This window comes from Notolepis coatsorum (genome assembly GCF_963971535.1).
Source record: "Notolepis coatsorum genome assembly, chromosome: 10".
In the NCBI taxonomy this organism is placed as follows: Eukaryota; Metazoa; Chordata; class Actinopteri; order Aulopiformes; family Paralepididae; genus Notolepis; species Notolepis coatsorum.
In genome coordinates this window covers 32594945-32622732 of record NC_140174.1, presented here as the reverse complement: position 1 = coordinate 32622732, position 27788 = coordinate 32594945, and the positions used below count along the sequence as shown (strand labels likewise).

The 27788-nt window shown below is 42.3% G+C and overlaps 1 protein-coding gene across 11 annotated transcripts in view; it reads right to left on the bottom strand.

Moving 5' to 3' along the window:
* sun1a (Sad1 and UNC84 domain containing 1a) overlaps positions 1-27788 on the bottom strand; it is a 72644-nt gene that overhangs the window by 5282 nt on the left and 39574 nt on the right. For all 11 annotated transcript variants that reach the window (XM_084323384.1, XM_084323388.1, XM_084323381.1 and 8 more), the window contains 8 exons: positions 24366-24427; positions 20328-20545; positions 19359-19622; positions 11493-11585; positions 9683-9765; positions 8129-8273; positions 1379-1726; positions 108-192 (listed from right to left, as the gene is read on the bottom strand). In XM_084323384.1, the coding sequence (XP_084179510.1) occupies positions 108-192; positions 1379-1726; positions 8129-8273; positions 9683-9765; positions 11493-11585; positions 19359-19622; positions 20328-20545; positions 24366-24427 (1298 nt within the window). The remainder of the gene's footprint in view (positions 1-107; positions 193-1378; positions 1727-8128; positions 8274-9682; positions 9766-11492; positions 11586-19358; positions 19623-20327; positions 20546-24365; positions 24428-27788) is intronic.

The window sequence follows — 27788 nt, the reverse complement described above, 5'->3', positions numbered from 1 at the left end:
ATAATCGTTGCTTCCATTTTCTGAGGAAAGCAACAGCTGTGATTGGAGGATAGAGAAAAGCGGGCGGGGCTTGAGATAGGTCCAGAACACTGCGAACGAAGCCTCACCGCCAGACTCTAGAGCGAAGTCCGCTAGACCAGTCTGATCCTGAGAGTAGAGTCTCAGAGCATTCTTCACTATCAGCTGCACCTCCTGGGGGCAGAGAGAGAGATGAGGGGGAGGGGGAGGGAGAGAGAAAGATGAGGGGAGAGAGAGATGAGGGGGAGGGAGAGATGAGGGGGAGGGAGAGATGAGGGGGAGAGAGAGATGAGGGAGAGATGAGGGGGAGGAGGGAGAGATGAGGGGGAGGGGGGAGAGATGAGGGGGAGGGGGGAGATGAGGGGAGAGAGATGAGGGGAAGGGAGAGATGAGGGGGGAGAGAGATGAGGGAGGTAGATGAGGGGGATAGAGAGAGATGAGGGGGAGAGAGAGATGAGGGGGAGGGGGGAGAGATGAGGGGGAGGGAGATGAGGGGGGAGAGAGATGAGGGGGGAGAGAGATGAGGGGGAGGGAGATGAGGGGGAGAGAGATGAGGGGGGAGAGAGCGATGAGGGGGAGGGGGGAGAGATAAGGGGGAGGGGGAGAGATAAGGGGGAGGGGGAGAGATAAGGGGGAGGGGGGAGATAAGGGGGAGGGGGTAGAGATGAGGGGGAGGGGCAGAGATGAGGGGGAGGGGGGAGAGAAGGGAGAGATGAGGGGGAGAGAGAGATGAGGGGGAGAGAGAGATGAGGGGGAGGGAGAGAGAGATGACGGAGAGAGAGATGAGGGGGAGGGGGGAGGGAGAGATAGATGAGGGGGAGAGATGAGGGGGAGAGAGAGATGGGGGAGGGAGAGATTAGGGGAGAGATGAGGGGGAGGGAGATGAGGGAGAGAGATGAGGGGGAGGGGTGAGGGGGGAGAGAGATGAGGGGGAGGGAGAGATGAGTGGAAGAGAGATGAGGGGGAGAGATGAGGGGGAGGGAGAGATGAGGGGGAGAGAGAGATGAGGGGGAGGGGAGGAGAGATGAGGGGGGAGAGAGAGATGAGGGGGAGGGGGGGAGAGATGAGGGGGGAGAGAGAGATGAGGGAGAGAGATGAGAGAGAGATGAGGGGAGAGAGCGATGAGGAGCTGATTTGTAAACTAGAATACAGACAGCAGAAAACTACATAGTATTTGAATGAGGCCGACAGACATCGACAGTCAAATACTCAAAACCAGTTTTGCATGATAAGACATAAATCGGACGCATATGCCCACTGAACACATGAAGATCAATAGCTCTAGCACCTCTTTGTGTGCATTCCAACAGAACGCCACGTGAAATCTAGTCATTAGCGTAAATAAAAAAGGTCAACATACCTCCTCTGTGACGACGGCCCCGGCGGCTCCCATGGTGTGAGCTACAGTCTGAGAGACCGTCTTGGCACAGGGCGTTTCCTCTCCGCTGTGCCGCTCCAGCTGCAGGCTGACGTTCTGCAGGATGCTGAGCTCCAGGGAGGCCAGCGAGGCCTGGAGGCCGGCCGCACTGACGTAGCGCTCAGTCAGCCACTGGAGCAGGGAGTCGGGGAGGTCCACTGGATCCGCGGAACTCTCGAAGCCCGTCGTGGTGGTAGTCGCCAACTGGTTGCCATAGAACAGGGCGCGGAGGTCCTCGCGAACCTGGCTCGACACCTGGCGCGACACCTGGGCCGAGACCTGCGCCGAGATCTGACGGAAGAGACGAGAACGTTTGACTCGGCTGTGAAGTTAACGACCAGCTCGATCGCTGTGGCACAAAGAGACGCTGCAGGCAGGAACATAGAGACGACAAGATACAGAGTCGGTCCCGAACCACACCACCACCTGCATAGACTACAACATACATGGTGCATTTATACATCTCTTTTATCCAAAACACTTTACAATTTGTCCCTCACATTTGACCCATTCACTCACCGATGGCAGAGGCAACCATGGACGGTGCCAAACTGCTCATTGGAAGCAGTTAGGGGTTAAGTGTCTTGCTGAAGGACACTTCCACATGCTGCCCGGGAGGAGCGGGAATCAAACCGCGTGCAACATATATCATGCCAGTTAGGGTACTTGTGTATACCGTTTACCTTTACTCATATACACAGACAAACACTTATATTCTTTATTGCCTATATTTATATTAACGTATAATTATAATTAGGGCTGTCAGTTTATCGCGTTAATTAGATTAATTAATTACACAGCAAATTATCACGTTATGAAAATTAACTCAAAATTAATTACAAAAAAGTTTTTTTTTTATATATATATATATATATATTTTTTTTTATCTCATTCATTCCATAAGAACATAGAATACACATTACAGACTTTTTTTTATATGGTCCATTTGCATGTTCTTGGTATCTGATTCTAGGGACATATATGGATCTCAGGGAATGTATTCCCAGTGTCAGAAATACTGTGTCTGTTACTAGGCTTGAGTAAATTGTAATGAACCAAATGAGAATATCAATAAAAATTTTTTTTTTATCTTTGACTGTGAATAACACTATGCTCAAATTGACCAGACCTGAAAAATCTAAGCAAATTAATAGATGGAAGATGATTAACACTTTGGTTGCCTAAGGTTAAATTAATGATATACCATAGATTGCCAGCGCTATTTGTCTATGGAGAAAGTCCCCTTCTTTGCAGGGCTATAACTTTTTAAATTCTATTGCTACATTGCCATTATTAGGGCCCATTCAAAGTCCTATATGTATTGTTCATTGTGTAGCAACGTTAAACTTTTTCATTCACATATTCATAGTAAAGTATGGTCTAATGTATAAGTATGTTTTCATCTCTTTCTGCAGCTTTCTCCAGAACGTGATATATAGCCCCAAATGCATTATATTGATGATGAAATACAGTTTGATGGCAATCAGCGCGATATAAAAAATTCCAACTAGACGTACTTCTAGAAGTTACTACACGTCATCTGATGTTGACCGGATGGGCGAGGGGGCGTTTATAATTCCGTGGGCAGCGTTATACCAATCATCTAATGTGGGTCAAATGTTGATAATATCAGTTATTATCGAAGACGGTAACGTTACACGCTGAAACTCACCCCAGTCTCCGCGCGCCGTTGGGCGATCATCGTCGAGTAGAAATTTTATCATTATGGGATATATTATTACCCGGTCCATCTCCAGCTTGTATAATGGTATATACGTCCAAATCATGTTGTTTATCGAGTTATTGGCAATCGATCGCTATGTAGAGTGACGAGCTAGAGTCACGGGACATGTACCGAGTGGCCGGAAGCAATACGGACGTCTAGCAAAACCTCTAATGCGCTTCCTGTTAAGCGCTTGCGCCGATCGGCCACCAGATGGCGCTCCTGAACCGCCAGAGAGCTCAGTGGGTCCTGCTGGTGGATCTCAGGCCAGCGGAGGGACATTATGAATCCGATCGCAGATTTTTGAAATATTGATATAAAGACGACGTACAGCGTCCCCCGGCAACTTTAGCATGGCCAGCAAAGACGTCTAAAGACGGCTCCCGGCAGTCAAAGTGTTAAACAGAAGGTTTTGTAGATACAGTATTGAATTCTGCCATCCGGACACATGCAATTTGAAATATGATTATAGAATATAGAATATCAGGCATAAAATAGTTATGCGATTAAAATGCGATTAATTAATTAATTACAAATCCTGTAATTAATTAGATAAATTTTTTTAATCGCCCGACAGCACTAATTATAATATAACCGATAGGGCATACAAACGGTAACCCTCACCTGCCCCTTTGTTGACACCGTTTATTTTTCTCACATGAGAAAAGGTAGAATTCCATTGCCTATATTTATGTCCTTCTACCATTACACTGCCAATACCTCTACGTCCCCCCTCCCGCTATGACATCTGAATTTCTCCAAGGAGATCAATAAAAGGAATATCTTCTCTTATCGCATCTTAAAATGTTCTGTCCAAACCCCAACCAAACTAGAGGGAAGGGGTACAAGACTCATCTCTCTGAACTGGGAGGCATCCTAATCAAAGACAGTCATACACATCAATGATCCCCTCTCACATCACAACACTGCTGGAATGGAATCTTGGAACCTATTCTACACGTTCAAATGACTGCTCGGTTATTATGGTTCCTCCAATATGCTCTGAACTAGTAAAAACTGCTTTTTCCTTTGATGCTTCCAACAACTAGAATGCCCTCCAACTGACTCCGTCTGAAGCTTCTTCCTTCTCTTGCTGCATAAAAAAGTATGATCTCCGACCACTGTGTGTCGACTTGTAACGGTCATAGCTGATTTATCGTTTGTTCTTATTTATACAATGGCATGCAAATATCTTGATTCTGATTGGCTGAAACAGTCAAGTTAGCCATTGTTATTTCGTATAACACTCCATGTGACCCCAGATCCCTCCCACAACCGAATTACTTTTTCTGAATGAGTCCGCCATAGATAGACAAATGGAAGTATGAATAGCCTTTGAACGAATCCTCCAAAAAAGATAGTCAACTGGAATATGTTAGTTCGTTACACATAATTATGTTGGATTATGTAATTGGTTAGTCATGACCCATTGTGAAACAAAATAAAAATCACAGACTTAAAATAAAAAATAAAATGGCAGTCGATTATTATAATTTTTTGTCAGACTTGGATCTACTATTCAGCGTTTCCCAAACTTTTGGGTCACAGACCCGTTTTTATTGGGTCGCCAATTGGCAGAGTAAAATGCATAACAATCAGGCACGTTGGAAGGGGGGGGGGGGGTGGCAGCTTCAGTTACGGCACAAAAGTAAAACGGCATTTTTATATACTGTAACATATATATAATATAAGTTATAAGTTTATCCTGCTCAAAGCACTTGACTTCACCATTACACTGACACACTTGTAAATACGTTAATTCTTGTTAGATTGCCCGACTGTATTATTTTCCTTGCTGTGTGAAAAAATACAGAACTTTGCGTCTGAGGGGAGTGGCCACTGGCTGAGTGCTCTCTGTCTCGGGTGCCGGAGAGGAGAAGCACAGACAACATGAGGAGATGAGACGCACCTAAATTCATTGCGGGGTGAAAATTTGCCGCAAAACATTAATATCTTTGGAACTGTGTGCGTTAAATTGTATCTGAATCGGGAGATGATCTTCTCTCGTCACAATTGAAATTGTATTTCTCCGTTGCGCAAAAGCTGGCTGGTAGTCTCATTGAATAATATACATTCTCAGAAAGTCTGTAAACTAGTGCATAACGGAGTGTGGATCTATAGCAGAGGTCCCCAACCATCGGGTCGCGGACCGATCTAATATTAGTTTGTTACACATATGTTGGATTATGTAATTGGTTTGTCATGACCCATTGTCAAAACAATAAATCGCAGGATTTATATGAAGTTTGTTGTTAGATGGCATGCTTTGTAGCACCTCCCTCTGCTTCAAAAGGACACCGTCACACGAAGCGATTTCACTGGATGTCCCGGACGCGTCTATATTAATCCCAGCCCAAGAGTGCTTCGCGTTTCTCTGATTGGCCGCGGCAGAGCGGAAATAGGCTGCTGCCTCCGCGTCAAGAAAGACAGACAGGCATTCTATTGCCATGCTCTGCGACAAACTCTAACCTTAACCAACTCCGAAAGAATGCCTAAACTTAACCCTAACCTTAACAAACTCCGAAAGAATGCCTAAACTTAACCCTAACCTTAACCAACTCCGAAAGAATGCCTAAACTTAACCCTAACCTTAACCAACTCCGAAAGAATGCCTAAACTTAACCGGCGAAAGAATGCACGTTTATATAGAGAGATGATAAATTAATTAAACGTATAAAAAATAAAAATAAAAATAATTGAAGTGATTCGAACTTGTCACCAACGCACCGCAGGCTCCACAGCAAGGCGGCGAACGAGTTGAGCTAACCGTCGATGTTAAAACGGGGGGGATTACGGCTGCATAATGCCGCGGCAGCTGCCGCTCTGCCGCGGGGCGTGCTAGGCGTTGTCGCGGCCAATCAGGGAAAACGCAGAAGCACTCTGCAGCACTCTTGGGCTGGGATTAAAGAATAGGCGTCCCGGACACAATGGAAGTATGGATATATTCGTAACAAATCATTTAAAAAAGATACAGTCAACTGGAATATGTTAGTTGTTTACACATATGTTGGATTATGTAATTGGTTTGTCATGACCCATTGTCAAAACAATAATAAATCGCGGGATTTATATGAAGTGTGTTGTTAGATGGCATGCTTTGTAGCACCTCCCTCTGCTTCAAAAGGACACTGTCACACGAAGCGATTTCACTGGATGTCCCGGACGCGTCTATATTAATCCCAGCCCAAGAGTGCTTCGCGTTTCTCTGATTGGCCGCGGCAGAGCGGTAGAGCGGAAATAGGCTGCTGCCTCCGCGTCAAGAAAGACAGACAGGCATTCTATTGCCATGCTCTGCGACAAACTCTAACCTTAACCAACTCCGAAAGAATGCCTAAACTTAACCCTAACCTTAACAAACTCCGAAAGAATGCCTAAACTTAACCCTAACCAACTCCGAAAGAATGCCTAAACTTAACCGGCGAAAGAATGCACGTTTATATAGAGAGATGATAAATTAATTAAACGTATAAAAAAAAGAAAAAAAAAAAAAAAAAATTGAAGTGATTCGAACTTGTCACCAACGCACCGCAGGCTCCACAGCGAGGCGGCGAACGAGTTGAGCTAACCGTTGATGTTAAAACAGGGGGGATTACGGCTGCATAATGCCGCGGCAGCTGCCGCTCTGCCGCGGGGCGTGCTAGGCGTTGTCGCGGCCAATCAGGGAAAACGCAGAAGCACTCAGCAGCACTCTTGGGCTGGGATTAAAGAATAGGCGTCCCGGACACAATGGAAGTATGGATATATTCGTAACAAATAATTTAAAAAAGATAGTCAACTGGAATATGTTAGTTGTTTACACATATGTTGGATTATGTAATTGGTTTGTCATGACCCATTGTCAAAACAATAATAAATCGCGGGATTTATATGAAGTTTGTTGTTAGATGGCATGCTTTGTAGCACCTCCCCCTGCTTCTAGACACTGAGGCAATTTTTTTTTTTAAATGTGCCTACTTTTTCTGTGGATGGTTGTGAATAAATCTCCATTATGCTTCAATTACTGTGTGTTTATTGTATAGCAATAAGGTTGGGTGAATTCTGCCATTGTATAAAAGCATTACATCAATTGAAGTCGTGTGTTATACGAATTAGATCATGCCTAGGGGGGTCCAACAACCCTCCGTTGCGCGTCGGGCCTAACAACCACCCCTAGGCGTGATCTAATTCGTATAACACACTCAGTCGGGTGATGTAATGCTTAAATATTGTGTCTATATGTATGAAATTGCTGATAAACTGTCTTGTTTTGTAAGCTTGTCATCGCTGTAAATGAGGGAAACCTCAGTGTCTTGAGAGTTGGAATAAAGGTTTGAAATGTAATGAAATAAAATTTGGGATCACCGAATTATTCAACGGTTTTACGTCTGCACTTTATGCATTGCTCTTGATCTGACAATTTTGTGTATTCTTTTGCTGCTGTGAAGCACTTTGGGCAACAATTATTGTATGAAGGTGGGGCGGCGTGGCTCAGGGGTAGAGCGGGGCGTCCAATGATCGAAGGGTTGGTGGTTCGAATCCCGCTCAAGCCCATGTCCATCCCATTGCCGTTGTGTCCTTGGGCAAGACACTTAACCTACTTGCCTCGTATGAATGTGTATGCATGTGAATGAATGTTGGTGGTGGTCGGAGGGGCCGTAGGCGTTGATTATTCGCCACGCTTCCGTGAGTCTGCCTCAGGGCAGCTCTGGCTGCAATTGTAGCTTACCACCACCGGTATGACTGTGTATGAACGAATAATGGACTCTGTGAAGCGCTCTGAGTCAGAGCAACAGTCAGTCAGAGAAGAGCGCTATATAAATCCAATCCATTATTATTATTATTATTATACAAATAAAGTCTATTATTATTGGTCCATTTAGTTAAAGGAATATTTTGTGAGGCCTCCTGTTCCACTTATAACAGATTATACGTATACGCCCTTCAGTGGGTTCTGCCAGAAGGTAAATTAAGCAGTAACTTTTCTCTCTCACAGTCTCCTGTAGTCCGTCCAGTTGTCCACAGGTGTCCTGGCATCCCATCAGACCCTGCAAGTCCTGCCTCACGCCCCCTAGAGCCGCCTCCAACCGCACAACCTCGGCCAGCAAGGCATCGTGGGACTCGCGGTCCACCCCCACACTGAAAGGACACCATAGAACTTTACAACAACATACATATCTTGAGGAAAGTGTGAACTGTATGTCAGAGAATTGGATTTGAATTAAATATGCCTTGTACCTAATTTTCACATATCTACATCTGTAGATACTACAGTATATCTGTATACATTCCTTACCTACTCTTACTGGTTACACTGCTGGCCAGTATGACTTACCATCAGTGTCTTTATACCTGTACATATTAACCTCTTAACAGGCGCCCCCAAAAGTGGCAATTTGTTTTACTTGAACTAGAGGACTGCATACTTTTTTTGCAAACCAAAATACTATACTTTATACTTATAGCACATGCATGAGCCTGGTCTCTTTTGAAAGATGACATTCTGAAGTTTCTGATACAATAAGGAGAATTCACTTTTAGTGCTAATGAAATAGAGTAACATAGGTCTGAACTTGAGTTGTAGAAAAACTTGTTACTCACGTTTTTCTGTAGTAGTTACTAGTTAGTAGTCCGGAATTAGTAGTATTTCCAAATAAATTGGTATAATAGAAAACACTCTAGCCTGAAGTCTTGTGTAGTACATGTCCAAATTCCATAAAAAAAATCTGTTCAGAAATGAGTGATTAGGAGCGATTTTGGTACAAATAAAAAGACTGCAGAAAACGATTTCCTCATCGACTCCAATGCATTCCGTGAACATTTCTCTTCCTGTTTACACTTGTGACTTTTCACCTATCACCTAGATCCCTGATTCGCTCATTCCCAAGTGGGGTACCAATACAAAGCCACACTCATTCGTTACAACCCTGTCCAATAATGTTCGAGATCGCCAAATGATTGATGGAGGTAGAGGCTCGGGAGTGGTATTTAAAAAATTTAAGTTTTCCGTGTACTTCCGGTGCACGCCTCACATATCGGCATGTAACACGAGAACCGCTGAACTTATTTTGTCGCCTGAAACTGCAAATCGACAGGCAACAAATATGGCTTTAATTCAATCTATATATTCAATTGTATAAAAAATTATGCACACCCGAGCCGCTAGAGGTCGCCAAAGTGGCGTTTCGCACCGGTGGGCAAATCGTCCTCAAGAGGGGCCGGGTCGTTGCACGTTAAGAGGTTAATACTACAATTCTGTATCTGATAGCACCATTACTCAGTAGTACTCATTTATATATTTTATACCCATCACATGTACATTGTATATCACTATTGCACTTTACCGTTACTTTTGCACTCAGGTTGGACGCCAAACTTCTTTTCGTTGTACTGTATGACGACAATACATTTGAATCTAATCCAATACGATTTTAATTCAATACGAAGGCTACTCTCATCATGTCAGAACATTAATGTTTGATGAAGTACTGAAAATACACTATCGATGCTACAGCAACTCTTGTAGATGAGGAAGATGTTGAAGGTACCTGATTGGGGCTGGAAGTGTTGCGTCTGTAGACGTGTCTGTAGGTGTGACTGTGGCAGCGGCCTCTTGTCTCCTCTGAATCTCCTACAGACAAAAAGCAAGACCAAGGCAATGAAGTAGATGGAAGATAAATTGTCATTGGTGCTAAAGAACTACTGTTAAACTGAACAACCACCAACCTTATGGCAGCACTGTGCTTAAATGTGGGGTTCCAAATTGTCTGTGTGCGTGTCTCCGTGTCTGTGTGTGCGTCTCCATGTCTGTGTGTGCGTCTCCATGTCTGTGTGCGTGTCTCTGTGTGCGTGTCTCCGTGTGTGTCCATGTGTGTGTGCCTCTGTGTGTGTGTCTCCGGGTGTCTCTCCGTGTCTGTGTGCCTCTGTGTGTGTGTGTGTCTCTCCGTGTGTGCCTCCGTGTGTGTATGTCTCTGTGTGTGTCTCTCCGTGTGTCTCCATGCGTGTGTCTCTAAGTGTGTGTCTCCGTGTGTGTGTGGGTGTCTCCATGAGTGTGCGTGTCTCCATGTGTGTGTCTCTCCGTGTGCGTCTCCATGTGTGCGTCTCCGTGTGTCTGCGTGTCTCTCCGTGTGTGCGTGTCTCAGGGTTTCCGTTAGAAAAAATTGTTGCCGGTCTCCGTGACCTGCAAGATTTCAATCTACCGGACAAATGAGATTAATTCCGGTCATAGTTTATTGAGCTTTAAAACAATTGATATAGGCTATATAAAGAATGTCATCCTCAAGCATGTAGATTTATAATATTATTACTTAAAACGAGGCTACTTTTGCGTATAGTCATTAATATATTCCAAATAAAATAAGTCCCTCGATACTCCGTGCTGCTGCTGACTTGAAATAAAATAGACCGCGTATGTGGGCAGTCGGTCCGACACTAAACAGCAGTCTGTTATAATCACATTTTTATGAGCTAACGAATTCCGTTATATTGGACATTTGTATTAATTATATCAAGCGAAGAAATGAGACATTTTGCAGAGAGAGATGGCAACATTATCGTGGGTTTGCGTGATGTATATCTCCACCTCCCAACGACTTGGTGCTGGTCATAATGTCCGGTGAAAACAACTCCCTCCAAGCACAACTTGACCACCCGAACCGTACCAAAACAGGCCAAAATTAAATAGCCCATGCGACGAACGATTCATTACATTCGTTTCATCGTTGCTCCACCAAGCAGCCGGTCCAACAATGAAAGCTGTTATCAGCGCGAGCCGGCCGCAGTTAGTTTGCAAGAAGCATCCAGCTGCAGACCCGCAGAGCAGCTTTCCAGGTCTGGGGACCGCACTGTGCCAGCAAAGCTGGTGGGTTCTGTGGGTCTGCAGCTGCATGCCTTCCGCAAATCCAGCAGCAAGCTCTCGCTGAGCGAAGCAACGACAACAAACGCAATGATTGTTTCGTTCATCGCATAGGCCACCCAACAACAAGCCCATCCAAATACAATTCAAATAATCAAACTGTGCCCAGAGGGAACTATTTTCACCGGACACTATGACCGGAGAGATTAAATATGTCGGACTTCAACAGATTTTGCCGGTCAAATACCGGTAATTACCGGCTAACGGAAACGCTGGCGTGTCTGTCTCCGTGTGTGGGTGGGTGTCTCCATGTCTGTGTGTGTGTCTCCGTGTGCGTGTGTCTCCGTGTGTGTGCGTTTGTCTCCGTGTCTGTGTGCGTGTCTCCGTATGTGTCTCCGTGTGTGTCTCCGTGTGTGCGTGTGTCTCTGTGTGTGTGCATGTGTCTCGGTGTGTGTCTCCGTGTCCGTGTGCGTGTGTCTCCGTGTGTGTGTGTGTGCGTCTACCTCCGTCTTGGCCGCCAGCGTCTGGAGTAGGAGCTCCATCTCAGCCAGATGAGAGGCTTGGCTCTGCTGCCGAGTCACATACTGCTGCTGAGTCTAGTCGAGGCAGAGTCGGAGAGACGGGTCAGAGAGAGGGACAGAGCCTACAGAGACAGAACGTGGTCCACGATACTCTCGTCCCTCAGAACTCCCACCACCCACTTCAAGATCACACATTTTAGACTGTCAGTTTGACAGCTAGTAAAACTGTGAAGACATGCTAGTTCAATTCTTGGTCAAAACAGTAGCATTGTGGACGCTTTCCTCTAAAGGTCTCTGTTCACAACTCCCCCCTCCCTTTTTGTCTCACCTCCTCAACCCAACCACCCCGTTATTCACCCCACAGGCCCCACCCCCTCCCCACGAAGCTCAAGAAGAAGAGTCAAGAGCAAAGCTCACAGAATTGAGACGAGGCCTCCTTCCAACTCCTAACCCGAATTTGTATTCGACCATCAATGCTTTAACAATAAATTCACATCAACCATGAAGATCTGACCATGCACACAATTAACCTCTCCGGTTCCACCACACTAGCCTTGTAACTTATTCCATATCTACAGAACATTAATAGAAGTCCATTTCTTATGTAACCCATTAAATATCTACAGGCTACAGAGCATTCATAGATGTCCATTTCATATCTGTTATGATGTACCAACATTTGTTCTCCACACCTAGCAAATTTCTTGCTCAAGTTGAAAAATCTTCCACCGAGAGCGAAGCTGCACCCGTTGCCTCCATTCACACCTTTCCATTGACTTGCATTCACACCGCCTCCAAGTTTGGATCGGCGTTGTATTTCAATGTACCGTTTACATCTTCGGTAACACTTTATAATATCACTCCGTTATAAGACCTTTATAAGGTATTTGTAGATAATGAACTAATCATGAACAAACCATTTATATACATTCGTAAATTATTATTAGATCATTTATAACTATATTTGTATAACATTTACAAATTTGTTCTACATTATTTATAACTCATTATCAACATTGTTTGTACTTGATTTGTTAATCATTAAATAATGTTGTTTAATGTGTAGTAACACATTTGTAGATTTGAAAAATGGATATGCAAAAACGACTATACTGTGCCTCCATTTATTTGTTCATGTTCAACAAATGATTTGTTAAGACATTCATAAAACATCTATAAATCATTTGCAGATGCTATTGTGTGCCCTAATCTAAAGTGAAGCCTATTCATCATTAACAAATGTCTAATAGTTTGTTTATTTGTGGACTTTTATGAACACACAAAGCAATTACCAGACTTGTCTTTTCATGTTTAACAAATGATTTGTTAAGACATTCATAAAACATCTATAAATCATTTGTAGATGCTATCGTGTACCCTAATCTGAAGTGAAGCCTATTCATCATTAACAAATGTCTAATAGTTAATTATTTATTTACTTTTTAATCACCCGTTACAAATGTTGTAGACATCTTTCGGATAGACCCTTCTTTGTGACATCAAACAGTGACAGAATTAGGACTATAGATAAATGCAATTTTATTAACATAAAATACATGCATAACATATAGTGTAACATGTGTGCTCAGTATATTGCGGTATGTGATGACACAAGGGTAATCATTATTTGTATTTTCAGGCTGTATCGGCGCCTATACAGCCTGAAAATACAAATAATTATTACCCTTGTGTCATCATCACATACCGCAATATACTGAGCACACATTAGGAACAAACACATAATTCAAATGCAACGTTAGCGCCCACCACATCAAGTAAGTCTACACAACATATAAGAGTTGTAGGTATGCATATGTGTGTAGGTTTTTAGATAACAGGTATTAAGGGTATATCCTATATATGACAATTAACTAAAATGTGATTTCATTGGATGTGCACTGTCAACTAATGCTTGTATATCTTATCGTGTGTTGTCATGTTTGTTTATGTGTTTGTTTAAAAAATTAAAAAATACAAAAAAAAATTGTTGTAGGTCGGAAATGATGGAATAGATTTACCAACAAAAAATGTGTTTAGCCTGCTCATACCTTAAAAGCGTGGGGCAGCACGAATAACTTTGCTCTGCTAATGAATCGTGATTCAATTCAACAGACGGCAACACACACGCAGTCAAGTCTCACTCGCGTGATACTTCTCTACATCAGGGGTCTCAAACTAAATTAACCTGGGGGCCGCTGGAGGTTGAGTCTGGGCCGCATCAAATATTCAACAAAAAAAGGGCTTCAAGTATTAAAAAAAAAAGTACAACTGATCCAATCTTCTCACAAACTCACTAAAACCTCACAAACACCAGCAACTGAGCATTCTCAGTAGACTCATCCATAGCTATGGAAATGCACTGTGCATTTTTTTTTTATTCTATCACAAAGCTGTTTAATCAAATCATCAGCCAGTATTTCAGTTATTCTGGTTGCTGTGCTATCTGAGGAGGATTTGCTTTTGTTTGCCTTCAAACATGGTCTCCATCACTTCAGTCATACATTATTTTATTATTTATGCATCAGAGAATGGCTTCTTGTGTTTAGCCAACACCCATGCCACTGAGTGAGGACTTTGTTGCTTTTTCTCGTTGTGACATAGCTTTAACAATAATTCTGCTTGCAGCTTGATATGATGATTTCATTCCATTTATTTGTGTGGTTCTTAGCACTGAATTTTGAGGAAAGGTTGCATCAAAATAACCGTGTTTTGTTTCGTAGTGGCGTTTCAAATATGCCACTCTTCACAAGAGCTACCGTTTCTTGGCATATTAGGCACATTGGTTTGGTGCTGGGAGGATAAACGCATATTTTTCAGTCAATTCACCTTTGAATTGCAGCGATTTTCACTGTCGACTTTTCTTTTACTGGCCATCTTTGAACATGCCACATTTTTCTACTAACTGCCTGCTGGCGAAACTAGGCTACTAGCTACACTTATCTCACAGAGATAAAACTGGGAACGAGGTTACTAGCTACAGTACCTGCAGACTACCTGTAGATGCGCTGTCAACTCTCGCTCTGACTCGGACCGGTTGAACGACATGCATTCCGTGAAGACCCGCCCTACTCTGTCTCTGATTCGCAGACTGTGGGTGGGGGAAAAAAACGCTGACGGGACGCTGAATGTGATTGGACCAGAGTAGACAGACACAGACAGTGTGGAGCAGTGCAGCCGGACAGCCAGAGCACTGCTTGCAGAGGAGATTAGGGCTGTCTTAAATACTTCGAAGCTTCGTTCGATGGCACAAGCTTCGAACATTAAAAAAAAATCAAAGTTAATTTTTAAATTTTTTTTTTACTTCGATTTGTGTGTGTGTGTGTGTGTGTGTGTGTGAGAACTACCCATCCCAGTTAGGACAGCCGAATCCCGTCCAATCTTTCGCCGTCGACTAAAGACTCACTTCTTCAACCATTATCTGAAATGATTGAGAGAAAAAAAAAAAAAAAAAAAAAAAATCTAACCGTGACTAACCTTACTGTCATGCACTTTTCCTAATAAACTAACCTACACTGTAACACGCAACACTTTGATAAACATTGTTACTCAGCTGATAGAGTTGTACCCTTCTTGCTGTCTTGTCGTACAGAACTTGTAAGTCGCTTTGGATAAAAGCGTCAGCTAAATGACTACCCGTACTTTTCGCACTATAAGCCGCACCTGACTATAAGCCGCAGCAGCTAAATTGAATGATGTGTACATATATAAGCCGCACTGGACTATAAGCCGCAGGTGTTTTAATGATTAATTACCATATGTAATTAGCATTGGGACACAATACTGTCGGATAAATAACAAGCATTAACTCATTTACAAGTTGTATTAAGTTTAGCAAATAAGGGAACAGATAAATAACATTTCAATGCAGTCAAAAAAGCAATATTTAGATGTTTACATTTTCGAGTTTGGTCACGTCGAGTCACATATAAGCCGCACCGCTATATAAGCCGCAGGGTCGAAAAATGGGGGAAAAAGCCACGGCTTATAGTCCGAAAAGTACGGTAAATGTAAATATGTGTGTGTGTGTGTGTGTGTGTGTGTGTGTGTGTGTGTGTGTGTGTGTGTGTGTGTGTGTGTGTGTGTGTGTGTGTGTAGGTGTGTGTGTAGGTGTGTGTGTAGGTGTGTGTGTAGGTGTGTGTGTAGGTGTGTGTGTAGGTGTGTGTGTGTGCGCGCGCGCGGGGCCATTGGGTGGGGCCGGGGGACAAATACACTGGAGGAAAGTAACCCAGCTCAGCACTGCCCAAATTATATCATCACTATTGCCTGTTTGAAGGATATCATTCTCAAATACATATACACCTACACGCCTTGTAGAATTCCACACATAAGAAAGAAAGATACTGGGATGAATAAACAAAATAGGAAATAAAATTTAGATAAGGTGCTACTGAGATGTTTTGGTGAGTTCTTTGTTTTTTTGTGGAAGTTGCCCTTCTTAAAAATGCATGAACATTCACTGATAATTGGTCTGTAGTGGAGTCTACAAGGTCTACATTGCCGGACCATGTAGAATCCGGACCTTGTAGACTGACATAATTCTGTGCATAGTTTAGTCTACACAGGCCATATTTCAAATAATCAAAATCTTACTTCATTCATCTTAAACATTCTTGATTTGGGGGATTGGTAGTTCCCATGAAATCTGAAGTTGTTCAAACGACAACAGCGATCCACCTTGAATTAAATCACACAGCCGAGTGAAACCTTGTTGGCTCAGTCACGAAAGGGGCTACTTAATTAATTAATCCAACCCACTTTATTTATAGAGCACATTTAAAAACAACAAAGTTTATGAAAGTGCTGTACACGTCCCACAACATAAGATAAAAAATAATAATAATTTTTTTTTTGGAGCTTCGAATTAAAATCGAAGCTCGGCCCCGAAGCTTCGATTGCCAAAAAAAGCTTCGAAGGTCAGCCCTAGAGGAGATGGCGGAGAATTTCAAGGATGCCTGCCATACACACTGGATATATTTTCCTTCCACTTGGTATCACTCCGGAATCACGTTTCAACTAGGGATGTCCGATATTATCGGCCTACAGATATTATCGGCCGATATCGGCATTAAAATGTGATATCGGTTGATATCGGTATCGGAAATGAAGAGTTGGACAATATCGGTATAGGTAAAAAAGCAAATATCGAGCATCCCTAGTTTCAACCAAGTCACTAACGTAACGTTGCTGTCATGAGCCTGCGCCATGGTAGCCTACAAGTGATAAGATAAATAAAACATCCAACTCACAACGACGCTGCAAAAAGTTGCGCGCGGGCCACACTAACACTAAACTTTGATGCCAAGTAGGGGGCCGCAAAACATCATCCAGCGGGCCGCGAGTTTGAGACCCCTGCTCTACATACTCTGTCAATACCTGGCCAGGGTACTCCTGGGTCCTAGTGCCCCCCGAAACACTATATGTTATGCATGTATTTTATATGTTAATAAAATTGCATTTATCTATAGTCGTAATTCTGTCACTGTTTGATGTCACAAAGAAGGGTGTATCGAAAGCTGTCTACAACATTTGTAACAGGTGATGAAAAAGTAAACAAATTATTAACTGTATTAGACATTTGTTAATGAGGCTTCATTTCAGATTAGGGCACACAATAGCATCTGGAAATGATTTATAGATATTTTATGAATGTCTTAACAAATCAAGTCTGACAAGTCTGGTAATTGCTTCGTGTGTATTCATAAAAGTCCACAAATAAACAAACTATTAGACATTTGTTAATGATCGTTAACAAATCAAGTACAAACAATGTTGATAATGAGTTATAAATAATGTAGAACTCATTTGTAAATGTTATACAAATAGTTATAAATGATTTAATAATAATTTACGAATGTATATAAATGATTTGTTCATGATTAGTTAATTATCTACAAATACCTTATAAAGGTCTTATAACTGAGTGTTATTATAAATTGTTACCAAGTCTTCTTCTCATCCTCTCCCCAACATACTGCAGTATCAGCTACAAGCCCCTAGACTCCATACCTGACTGAGCTCATTCAGCACCTTCTTGAGATCAAGTGTACAAAAATAATCTAAGCAAATGAATAAAGGGCAGATGATTTACAGGGGGTTGTGTACTGAATTTTGCCATCCGGACACATGCAATTTGAAATATGAATATAAGTCCTATAAATTACCTTATTATGGCCATGATCATACATGTATGGATCGGGCCAAATCTCCTCTTTCCAATGGCAGAGTTAAATCTGGATTTAGTACCACCAGACGCCCGCTATAGGGCAGCAAAGACTGAATGAAATCTACTGTAAGTACAGTTACTTAAAAATAAAATAAAAATGTATTCGTTTTCTGCATTTTATTGCTTTATTTTGGATACAATTCCAGCATAGAGGAAGGATGGGAGAGAGATATGGGGGAAGACATTCTGCAAAGGTCGCCGGGTCCGGGAGTCGAACCCGGGACGGCCGTGTTGCACTACAGTGCGTTACGTGGTGCGCGACCCAGGCGCCCGAAGTACAGTTACTTTTGTATAATGTCCATCGCTCCACCATTATTCACCAGATTGCCACGTGTTTCTTTTTGTAGACGTTTACAGAATGGTAAAGAAACAATATATGTTGTATTTTATGGCAATAACGTTCAGGTTTGTTCGACGCGCGATTTATTTTTCACGTCAGACGGCTGCAGCTTTGACAGTGGCTGGGTAGTGTAGTTTTATGAAATGTCCATTGAAAGCCCTGGGTGTCCTCTTTCTTAGGACTACAACGATTTCATGACGGTGTCATTTAATCGCGTCTAAATCATCTGGTTTCCGATGCAATGCGCAGATTTTTACAAGCTAATATTTCGCTACCAACACTTTAAGGGCGTGTTCACACCTGAAAGTCTGCGGATAGTCCAGACTTTCTGGTGGACCAAATGTGAAAATTATACATCGTTTGATTTTAGTCTGCGTTCACACTACCCTTTTTGGTGCGGATCTAATTTGTAAACAAAGGACATACAGTCTTCATCTATTGGACTATAGCACTCAAACGTAAACAGTTGCCGCCAGCGCAATGAGAGAGATACTATTACGAGCACGGCGCAAGTCGACTAGAGAGACTGTCCGCGCGCGGCGCGAGTCTAGAGTAGAGAGAGAGGAAGAGAGAGACTGTCCGTGGCGCGAGTCTAGAGTAGAGATAGGAGTAGAGAGAGGAAGAGAGACTGTCCACGCGCCTGTCATTCATTTGAGTTGGGTCGCGCACAAGCTGTCACTTGGCGTCTGTCACTCATTTGCTCTAGATTAGGTACTATATAAAGTTCGATCGCATTCACACCAACAGCAAACGCACCATGGTCCACTTTGAAACGAACCGAGTCCCAACTTTTCAAGAGGACCATGGTTCGGTTGTTTGGTCCTCAAAATAGTTCGGTTTGTGTTCACACCTGTACAAAAGGAAACGGACTATTGATCTAAAGGGACCATGGTCCACTTAAAGTGGACCAAACAGGGTAGGTGTGAACGCACCCTAAATCATTGCTAAACAAACGTAGTGCTGAAAATATACACTTCGACTGCCGTTTATTTTATATTTTTTTATTGGGTTTTTACTACCAGGCAGTCTGGTAGAGAGAGAGGAGGAACGGGAGACAGAGCAGGGGAAGACATTCGGCAAAGAACGCCGGGTCCGGGAATCGAACCTGGGTCGGTTAGGGTCTTTACTCTTGGCTACATATGAAAAAGAAACGCAACATTAATTAATACGGACTGTATTGATCTATTTATGACTTGAAATAAATCTCTGCCCGGTACGGGCTTAAATTGAGTATCATGAATTTTATACTTTTTAATACCCTGCCAACCAACCCCAGAACCCTCACCTGTACCCTCAGAGCCCTCTCCTCCTCCATGAGTCCTCTCAGCTTGTCCAGTCTGTGGTCCAGCAGGCCAGCTACCCAGGGCTCCATGCTCTCCTGGTCGCTGGCAGAGTGGAGAAGCTGCTCTAAGGTCTGGTACAGTCTCAACATCTCTCCGTGCTTCTGCTCCGCCCGCCTCCCTCCGCCCTCCACTCGCCCCCACAGCTGGGACAGGCTCTGCTCCACCCTCAGGAGGCGCTCTGGGTCCACAGACACCGCTGCTCCATCCTGAGAGGAGACACGTGGGATTGGTGAAACACAGACACAGAAAGTACAGAGGCTTGGTAGACAAACACAGTAGTGTTGTGTTACACCATAAGCATATCAGGGTATATGCAGGTTTCAACAAGTTACATTTAAGACTTTTGTCTTGTGTTGTAAATCCAGTTATTTTAAAACATCTTTGGTAACTTGTAGAAGATGACAAAGGCAGCCTTTGGTCGAGAAGAAAGGTAAAACAAATAGTCGTTGTCATATGATGTTCTCAAATCAATCAATAATCGTGTTTAATAATACTAATTTCAATATCAATCAAGAAAATCTTGATAATCAAGCAGCCCTACTAGAGTCTGTATTTTCTTTCCCATGAGATAATACATATTTTTTATAACCAGACTCATGTATTTCTGATTCCGGTCACACTGTGCATGCGTTTTTCCCCCCACAAAAAACTACAACTTTATTTGTCCCAAACTAAGTAAGAACAGTGCCAATTCCCACAACACATATTTAGGGACGGTAGCAGAGACCTAAATCTGTTTAGAACTGTCCCACACACACACACAATCATTACAGTCCACGGGACAACTTTTACAATTCAAACCCTTGAGCGTACTACATTAATCAATAGTGATTTTGATCAATCAAACTCTAAATAAACTTGGGCACAACTACAGAACTAGCAGCGGCATTGTGCCGTGGAGGTGGATCTACCTCAGCTGCCGGAGGAGGACTATAAGGTGGCTCCCTGTAGGCCTGGATGTCTGCAGCCTCCTCCACAGGGCTCCCCGCTGCCTGGCTGTGGGTGGAGCTGAAGGCGTAGAGGGAAGACAGACTGGGGAGGCCAGTGAAGGGCAGGGCCGTCCTCCAATCAGACATGTTGACGGCCGGCAGGGCAGAGAACAGACTGGATGGACCAAACCACCACAGGCCTGAGATGGAGAGAGGATGGTGTGTAATAATAATAATTAACTTTATTTGTATAGCACCTTTCATACACTAATTGCAGCTCAAAGTGCTTCACAGCAGTAAAACATTCAAAATGCATCAAAATAGACAAATCACAGTTCTTCATATCAAAATCTAACATCCCAACAGGCCTCTTTGTTTACGGTTTGATCGTCAGACCATTTTTAAATAGACCGTAATAAAAGAACAGCAAAATAGTGCAGTGCAATAAAACAGTTAGTAAAATAGAATAGACGGAGTAAAATAATGCAATAGTGCAGTTCTGAATTACTGTTTTAAACAGTTTAAAACCTGACAGTCTTTCCTGTTCAATACCCACACAGCTTAAAATCTGACAGTCTTTCTTCCTGTCTAGGTGTAGAAGTTAGACGGGCACCACAATTCTATTTATTGGTCCACCAGAGAAGTATTACACAGGATATCTGCAGGTTTCAACTAGTTGAATTTAAGACCTTTTTAATACCACTTAACACATCCAGCGCCAAGAACGGCGAAAGTCGTTATTGCCCGCCATGCGTTGAACTCTAGATCAATATTTCATTTTTTTCGCCATGGCATTCATAATTCATCGAGCCTCCCTCCGGGACCCAGCTGGACTCTGTTCTGACATTGCAACGCCTAAATACCGCCGCCTGGTGGATGGTCGGGCGAGTTACATTCACGTAAAAACCGGAAGTGGCAGTCGGTGCGTCAAGGAAATCCCTCCGGCAGTCATATCTTGTTACGGGACTCTAGACAATCACTGGGGTGCATTTGGATCGCTTCCATAACGCAATAATCGCTATGATTTTGGCGTTTATTGCGCCATACAAACCGGAAATGGATCTAGGAGATCAGAGTCAAATAATTGGGATATTTTTCATCCAGTATCATCGGTGAACGGTAAGAGGACACCAACGTGATTTTCAACCCGATGCATTTCTTTGTTTGCAATCAGTCTGATCAATATATCAACCCATACTAAATAAAGCAGTTACTGACGATCAAGGAATTATAAACAACCCCCCCCCCCCCCTTCCTTCACGCATGATGAAGCATAATGTATACCGACCATATACATTTGAATTTTTTAATATAGCGTGTATAGGAAAGAAACGCCAATCTATTATCTATCATAATGCTTCAGGGCCTATAACTAGCGTTTTTGGAATTACTGCAGAAAAGATAAAAAAACACTTATTCTAGACGGTATTAACACAATGTATGAATGAAAAAATATAACGTTCCCACATCCGGAACGATAGATAATCGATGTTGAATGGGCCATAGTAATGTCAATATAGCAATACAATTTAAAAAGTTATAGCCCTACAAAGAAGGTAAACATGTCCATAGGCTTTCAACGGTGGCAGACTGGGTACTTTGATGGGTATAACCCATGGCGGAGAATGTGTTAACACCATCAGTGCCGACCTTGTTTACCTTTTTACCCCGTTGAATGCCATCATCCACTTCAATTTTAGCGTTAAAAACGCATACCGGTAATATATGTTTTAAATTATGGCTATGTGTCTAATCTGCCCGTCGCTTATCAATGACTTGTTTGCAGTCAACATTGTCGAAACGGATTTTTATTTTTTAATAATCCGTTCATATCCTTTTTATAGCATTTCGAAAGTATCGTTCTCTCAAATTTCTGGGAAAATAGAATGATTCCCTCATAAACGGCATTTACTGGAATATTCTAGAATACACAAAAACGTTGTAATTTTTCTGCCTATTTATGAATAGTTTTCAAATAAACGCTAGATTATCGATAGTATATGTGTACTTATGCACGCTATAGAGGCGGGCTGAAAAGTCGATTCTCTAATTTCCTCATCAGCGATCACAGCCACACAGGGCAAACGCTTATATCTCCGTGAAAACAGGTCTGATTATCCTAAGACTGGTAAAATAGATTCCTTACCCGAGATCAGATGTTATCCAAAAAGATTATTCCAATTCCTGATCGCCATTCCAAATATCGATCACGCTTATTGATTACAGTGTTGGTACTGTAAATACATAATCGTCGCTGTTCTGAGGGCCGGCGATTACTTGGTCTCTTCAGATGCCTCGACGGAAAAATTTTATGAGCAAACTGGCCACCCCCCCTTCAGCAGTCTGAGCTGATGGGGTGCAGTTACACAGGGAGAGACGATAGGGGGCGGTATCTTCCCAATTGAGCTCAGAGAGACTCTGCAGCACTAACCCGAGGCTCGATTGATGAAATATGAATTCAAATCGCCAATAAAACAAAATACGGCAAACAAACAACATTTGTCGTCGGCGGCACTCAATGGGGGGGGGGGTCTGATAAAACGAGAATAGTCGTCGCTGGCACTCAAACTGTTAAGGCGAGACACCCCAGGTGAATAGGAAAATCTACTTTTTTTTGTTGGTTGTTATATTTTGCTTACTAAACATGTCTTCTTTGTGGGGCGGCTTTGGCTCAGGGGTAGAGCGGGTCGTCCAATGATCGAAGGGTTGGTGGTTCGAATCCCGCTCAAGCCCATGTCCATCCCATTGCCGTTGTGTCCTGGCACATATTTAATGGGGTGCCTCATTTGCATATATAAACATACAATTCAGAAAACTTGCAATATATTTTTTCTTAGTTTATATGTACATAAACTGGGAAAGTTTCATAGTGATATCTATTCAAATATTTGTTTGCCTATTAGGGGGTACTACACTGTTTGTAGCCTGTATGTAGTTCTGTTCAGTTCAATAACATCATTATTATTATTCAGTTATCAGGCATGTGTTTAGGTTACTAATGGTTTGATTAGGTATTGTGTTTGTAAATAGCGGTTTAAAAAAAATTGAATTTTACAATACAGAACTTTGAAGGCATTTTCCCAAAAATGAGTTATGCGTTTTTCTTACACGCAAGGGTAGACATGTACCATTCCATAGCAGCTACACACACCATCCAAATGTCTTCATATATATACCCTGCATCTTTTTACAGAGGGGTTTGTTGATATATCATTCATAGCCTGATTTATAGTACATTTAGACCAAAAATATGGCGAAAATAGATTTTATGACTGGTCAGCATTTCCTGATTCATGGGATGATAAAAAGACATATGCACAATCCCTTCTGTAAAAAGTTCACTGTTATGAGTCAACATAATGAAACCATTTTTAAAAATCTGGCATCATCCAATGTTGGTATTTATAGCCAAACGTCATATGCAAATTAGTGCATATTTAATGGAGTAATGCCTATTTTGCATAAATAAACATAAGATCTCAGAAACCTTGCAATACATTTTTTCTAAGTTGTTATGTACATAAACTGGGAACGTTTCATAGTGATATCTATTCAAATATTGTTTTTGCCTATTCACCTGGGGTGTCTCACTTTAAAATCTATTTCACGACCATACTAGCAAAAACAACAAATCAATAAAAGACAAAAAAAAATTGCATGAATTTAAAGAGTGCATTTTTCATGACCAATATGAGTCTGTTCAATTGTGACATTACATAATTGAATAGCTTGATTTGAATGACCCAGTCTTTATTTTGAACAAATATTTGGGACTTAAGTAACTGGGAAATAGTTATTTGGGTTATTGTTTGTTCAAGGATTACTAGATCTACCAGCAACCGACCTTCATTAATATTTTTTTACGAGTGAAATGACCGTTGTAACATTTATTTCTATAATTTTTGATTTTAAGGCCTGGAAAACAATTAAAAGATTCTGACTTTTCTGGGTTTTCCCATGACCATAGGAACCCTGAACAATAGGACGTTTGGACAAAACCAGAGAATGACAGTAACTCACTGAATAAGAGGAGCAGTGGGAGGAGGAGGATGAGGAGGAGTCTGGGCAGCCGCGGAAGGCAGCTGAAAAAATTAAAAGAAACACATTTTGTTAGAGGAAAGCAACAGTTGTGATCGGAGAATCAAGAAAACAGGGCAGGGCTTGAGTCAATTACAAGCAATAGCACGATAACAGACCAATAGCTTCCAACGCTTTTATCCAAAAAGCGTTCCAACGCCTCCTGTTCGAGCTCCTGTTCGAGCCCCGCTCTCCACATTGCTTTCAGTTTAGCTGGTCGTCCACAGTAATACACATTGGCCGTATTACGGGGAGGGAAACTGAAGGGTGGGGATCGGGCGTTGTGGACAGCGACTCCTACAGGTCGGTTGGTGCGCCTGCGCAGTAGAATCAAGAAGCGACGGGGGCGGGGCCCCTCCAAAGCCCAGATCCCCGACGCTGAAAGATCGAGCCGTGCAGGTGAAAAGATGCAACAGCTGTTACCTCGAGTATCGGAGGGGACTCATGCTATGTATGACTTAGTCCACATTGCAGCCGGCTTGTGGGAGGCAAGAAACAACGTTCGAAGACAGGGGAGGGTTGAATTGGATGATATGAAAATTGGGATGGGAGAAAAAGTGGATAAAAAAAAAAAAAAAAAAAGTTCTGTACAACAAGTCAGCAGAAAGGGTACAACTCTGGCAACTAAGGGTTAAGTGATATTATCCGTAGTGTTGAACATGAGTGCTACAGTCTTGAGTGCATAGTAGTATAGACATATTAACACTTTCAGTGCCAGCAGGGGGCGCACGATTTAGTGCCACCACCCACTTCAATGATAGCGTTAAAACGCCTAATCTAGGCTATGTGACTAATCTGCCCGTCGCTTATCAATGACTTGTTTGCAGTCAACATTGTCGAAACGGATTGTTTTTTTATCGGTTCATTTTCGTTTTCTAGCATTTTGAAAAGCCCTCGTTCAAGGAAAATATAAAGATTCCGTGATAATAGCCCTTTACTGGAATATTCTAGAATACACAAAAACTGTCATTTTGCGGCCTATTTATTAATCGTTTTCAAATAAACGCTAGATTATCAATAGTATATGTGTACGTATGCACGCTATATAGGCGATCTGAAAAATCGATTCTCTTATTTCCTGATCGCTCGCACAGCCACACACATAGGATAATCAGACCTGTTTTCACAAATAAGCTTTTCCCCTAAGACTGGTAAAATAGATTCCTTACCCGAGATCAGATGTTATCCAAAAAGATTATTCCAATTCCTGATCGCCATTCCAAATATCGATCGCTATATACTGGACATATGTATTCCACGCTGTTCTGAGGGTCCACAATGAATCCGATCGGCTCGGGTTACATGCCCGAGAAGTAAAATGTGGATTCCGTATTTTTCTTTTCTCATCCATTTTCATTGAGTCCATTCGAAAAGGGTGCATTACGATCTGGGAGATGATAGGGGGCGGTTTTTTCCACATCTGAGCTCCTACAGGGGCTGCTGTACCAACGGGAGACTCGGTTGATGAAATATGAATTCAGATCGCTAATAAAAAATAAAACTATATTTGTCGTGGTCGGCACTCAAGGGGGGGGCTGATCAAACGAGATATGTCGTGGCTGGCTGGCAGTGTTAACATAGTAGGTAGTAGTATAGACATATTAGCATAGTAGGTAGTAATATAGACATTAACATAGGTAGTAATATAGGCATATTAACATAGTAGGTAGTAGTATAGACATTAACATAGTAGGTAGTAATATAGGCATATTAGCATAGTAGGTAGTAATATACATATCAACATAGTAGGTAGTAATATAGGCATATTAACATAGTAAGTAGTAAAATATAGGCATATTAACATAGCAGGTAGTAGTATAGACATATTAACATAGTAGGTAGTAGTATAGACATTAGCATAGTAGGTAGTAATATAGGCATATTAACACTTTAATCGCCGTTGACGCTGGAACACGTCATTCCCCGCCATGCTCATTCTGCCGAAGACACTGGACAGCGTCTTTGATATCAATATTTCAAAAATCTGTGATCGAAATCATATTTCTCCCCCGGAGACATGAGATGTACTGGTGAGCCCCTATCAACTCTCTAACGGTTCAAGAGCGCCATCTGGTGGCCGATCGGCGGATCGCCCAGGGAAGAAACAGGAAGTGGAAGCTGGTGCTCATTTCAATTTGGTCCGATCACTCGGTAATAGTCCCAGGACTCGAGCTGATCACGACGGATAGTGATCGGTTACCAATAACTCGATAAACAACATGATTTGGACGTATATACTATTATACAACCTGGAAATGGATCGGATATTTCGACATCCCATAATAGGAAAAAAATTCTGTTCCACGCTCATCTCCCAACGGCGAGAGGAAGCTACGGTGAGTTTCAGCGTTATTTTGGAATGTCTTCTATACTAACTGCTCTAATGATCATATCACCCACACTAGATTAATGATATAACGTTGCCCACGGAATTATAAACGACCACCCCCCCATCCGGTCATCATCAGATCATACGTAGTAACTTCTAGAAGTACGTCAATTTGAATTTTTTTTATCTCGCACAGATTCCTACCAAACTGTATTTGATAATCAATATAATGCATTTAGGGCTATAAATCAAGTTCTGGAGAAAGCTGCAGAAAACGATAAAAACATACTTATACTTTAGACCGTATTTTAGTATGAATATGTGAATGAAAAAGTATAACGTTGCTACACCCTGAACAATAGATATAAGACGTTGAATGGGCCATAGTAATGTCAATTTAGCAATAAAATTTAAAAAAGTTATAGCCCTGCAAAGAAGGGGAACTTCTCCATGTTAAATAGGGCTGGCGAGGGATGGTAAATTATGAATTTAACCCCGGCGATCAAAGTGTTAACATAGTAGGTAGTAGTATAGACATTAACATAGTAGGTAGTAATATAGACATTAACATAGTAGGTAGTAATACATATTAACATAGTAGGTACCGGTAGTAATAGGCAAGGTAGATTCCTCCCACCCCCCCACCCCCCCTCCTGATATTGATTGAAGAAGTGTGTTTTTAGTCAAAGTCACAGACGAGACTAACCTCATGTTACCATTGGTCTCGACTCTTGACTCACTAGTCTCTGGTCTATTCCATTTGACTCTTTTATCATTATGCGTCGTCAGAGTTGTCCTAGGGAGACAACGGATGGAACCCCCCGGACAGAAGAGTGATAGTTTCGGAGTACCCAAACCTGACCCAAGCTACCAGTGACGGCTGGAGTATATCTGAAGTACATCCCATACTGAGGGCTGTGGGCTCCAGGGCACCTCTTGGTGTCAAAACAGTACATTAGGGATTTTCTTTTCAAAAATCTTTTGTTATGCAATAATAGATAGTAATATTCTGGTAGAAATTACTAGACCATCGTGTG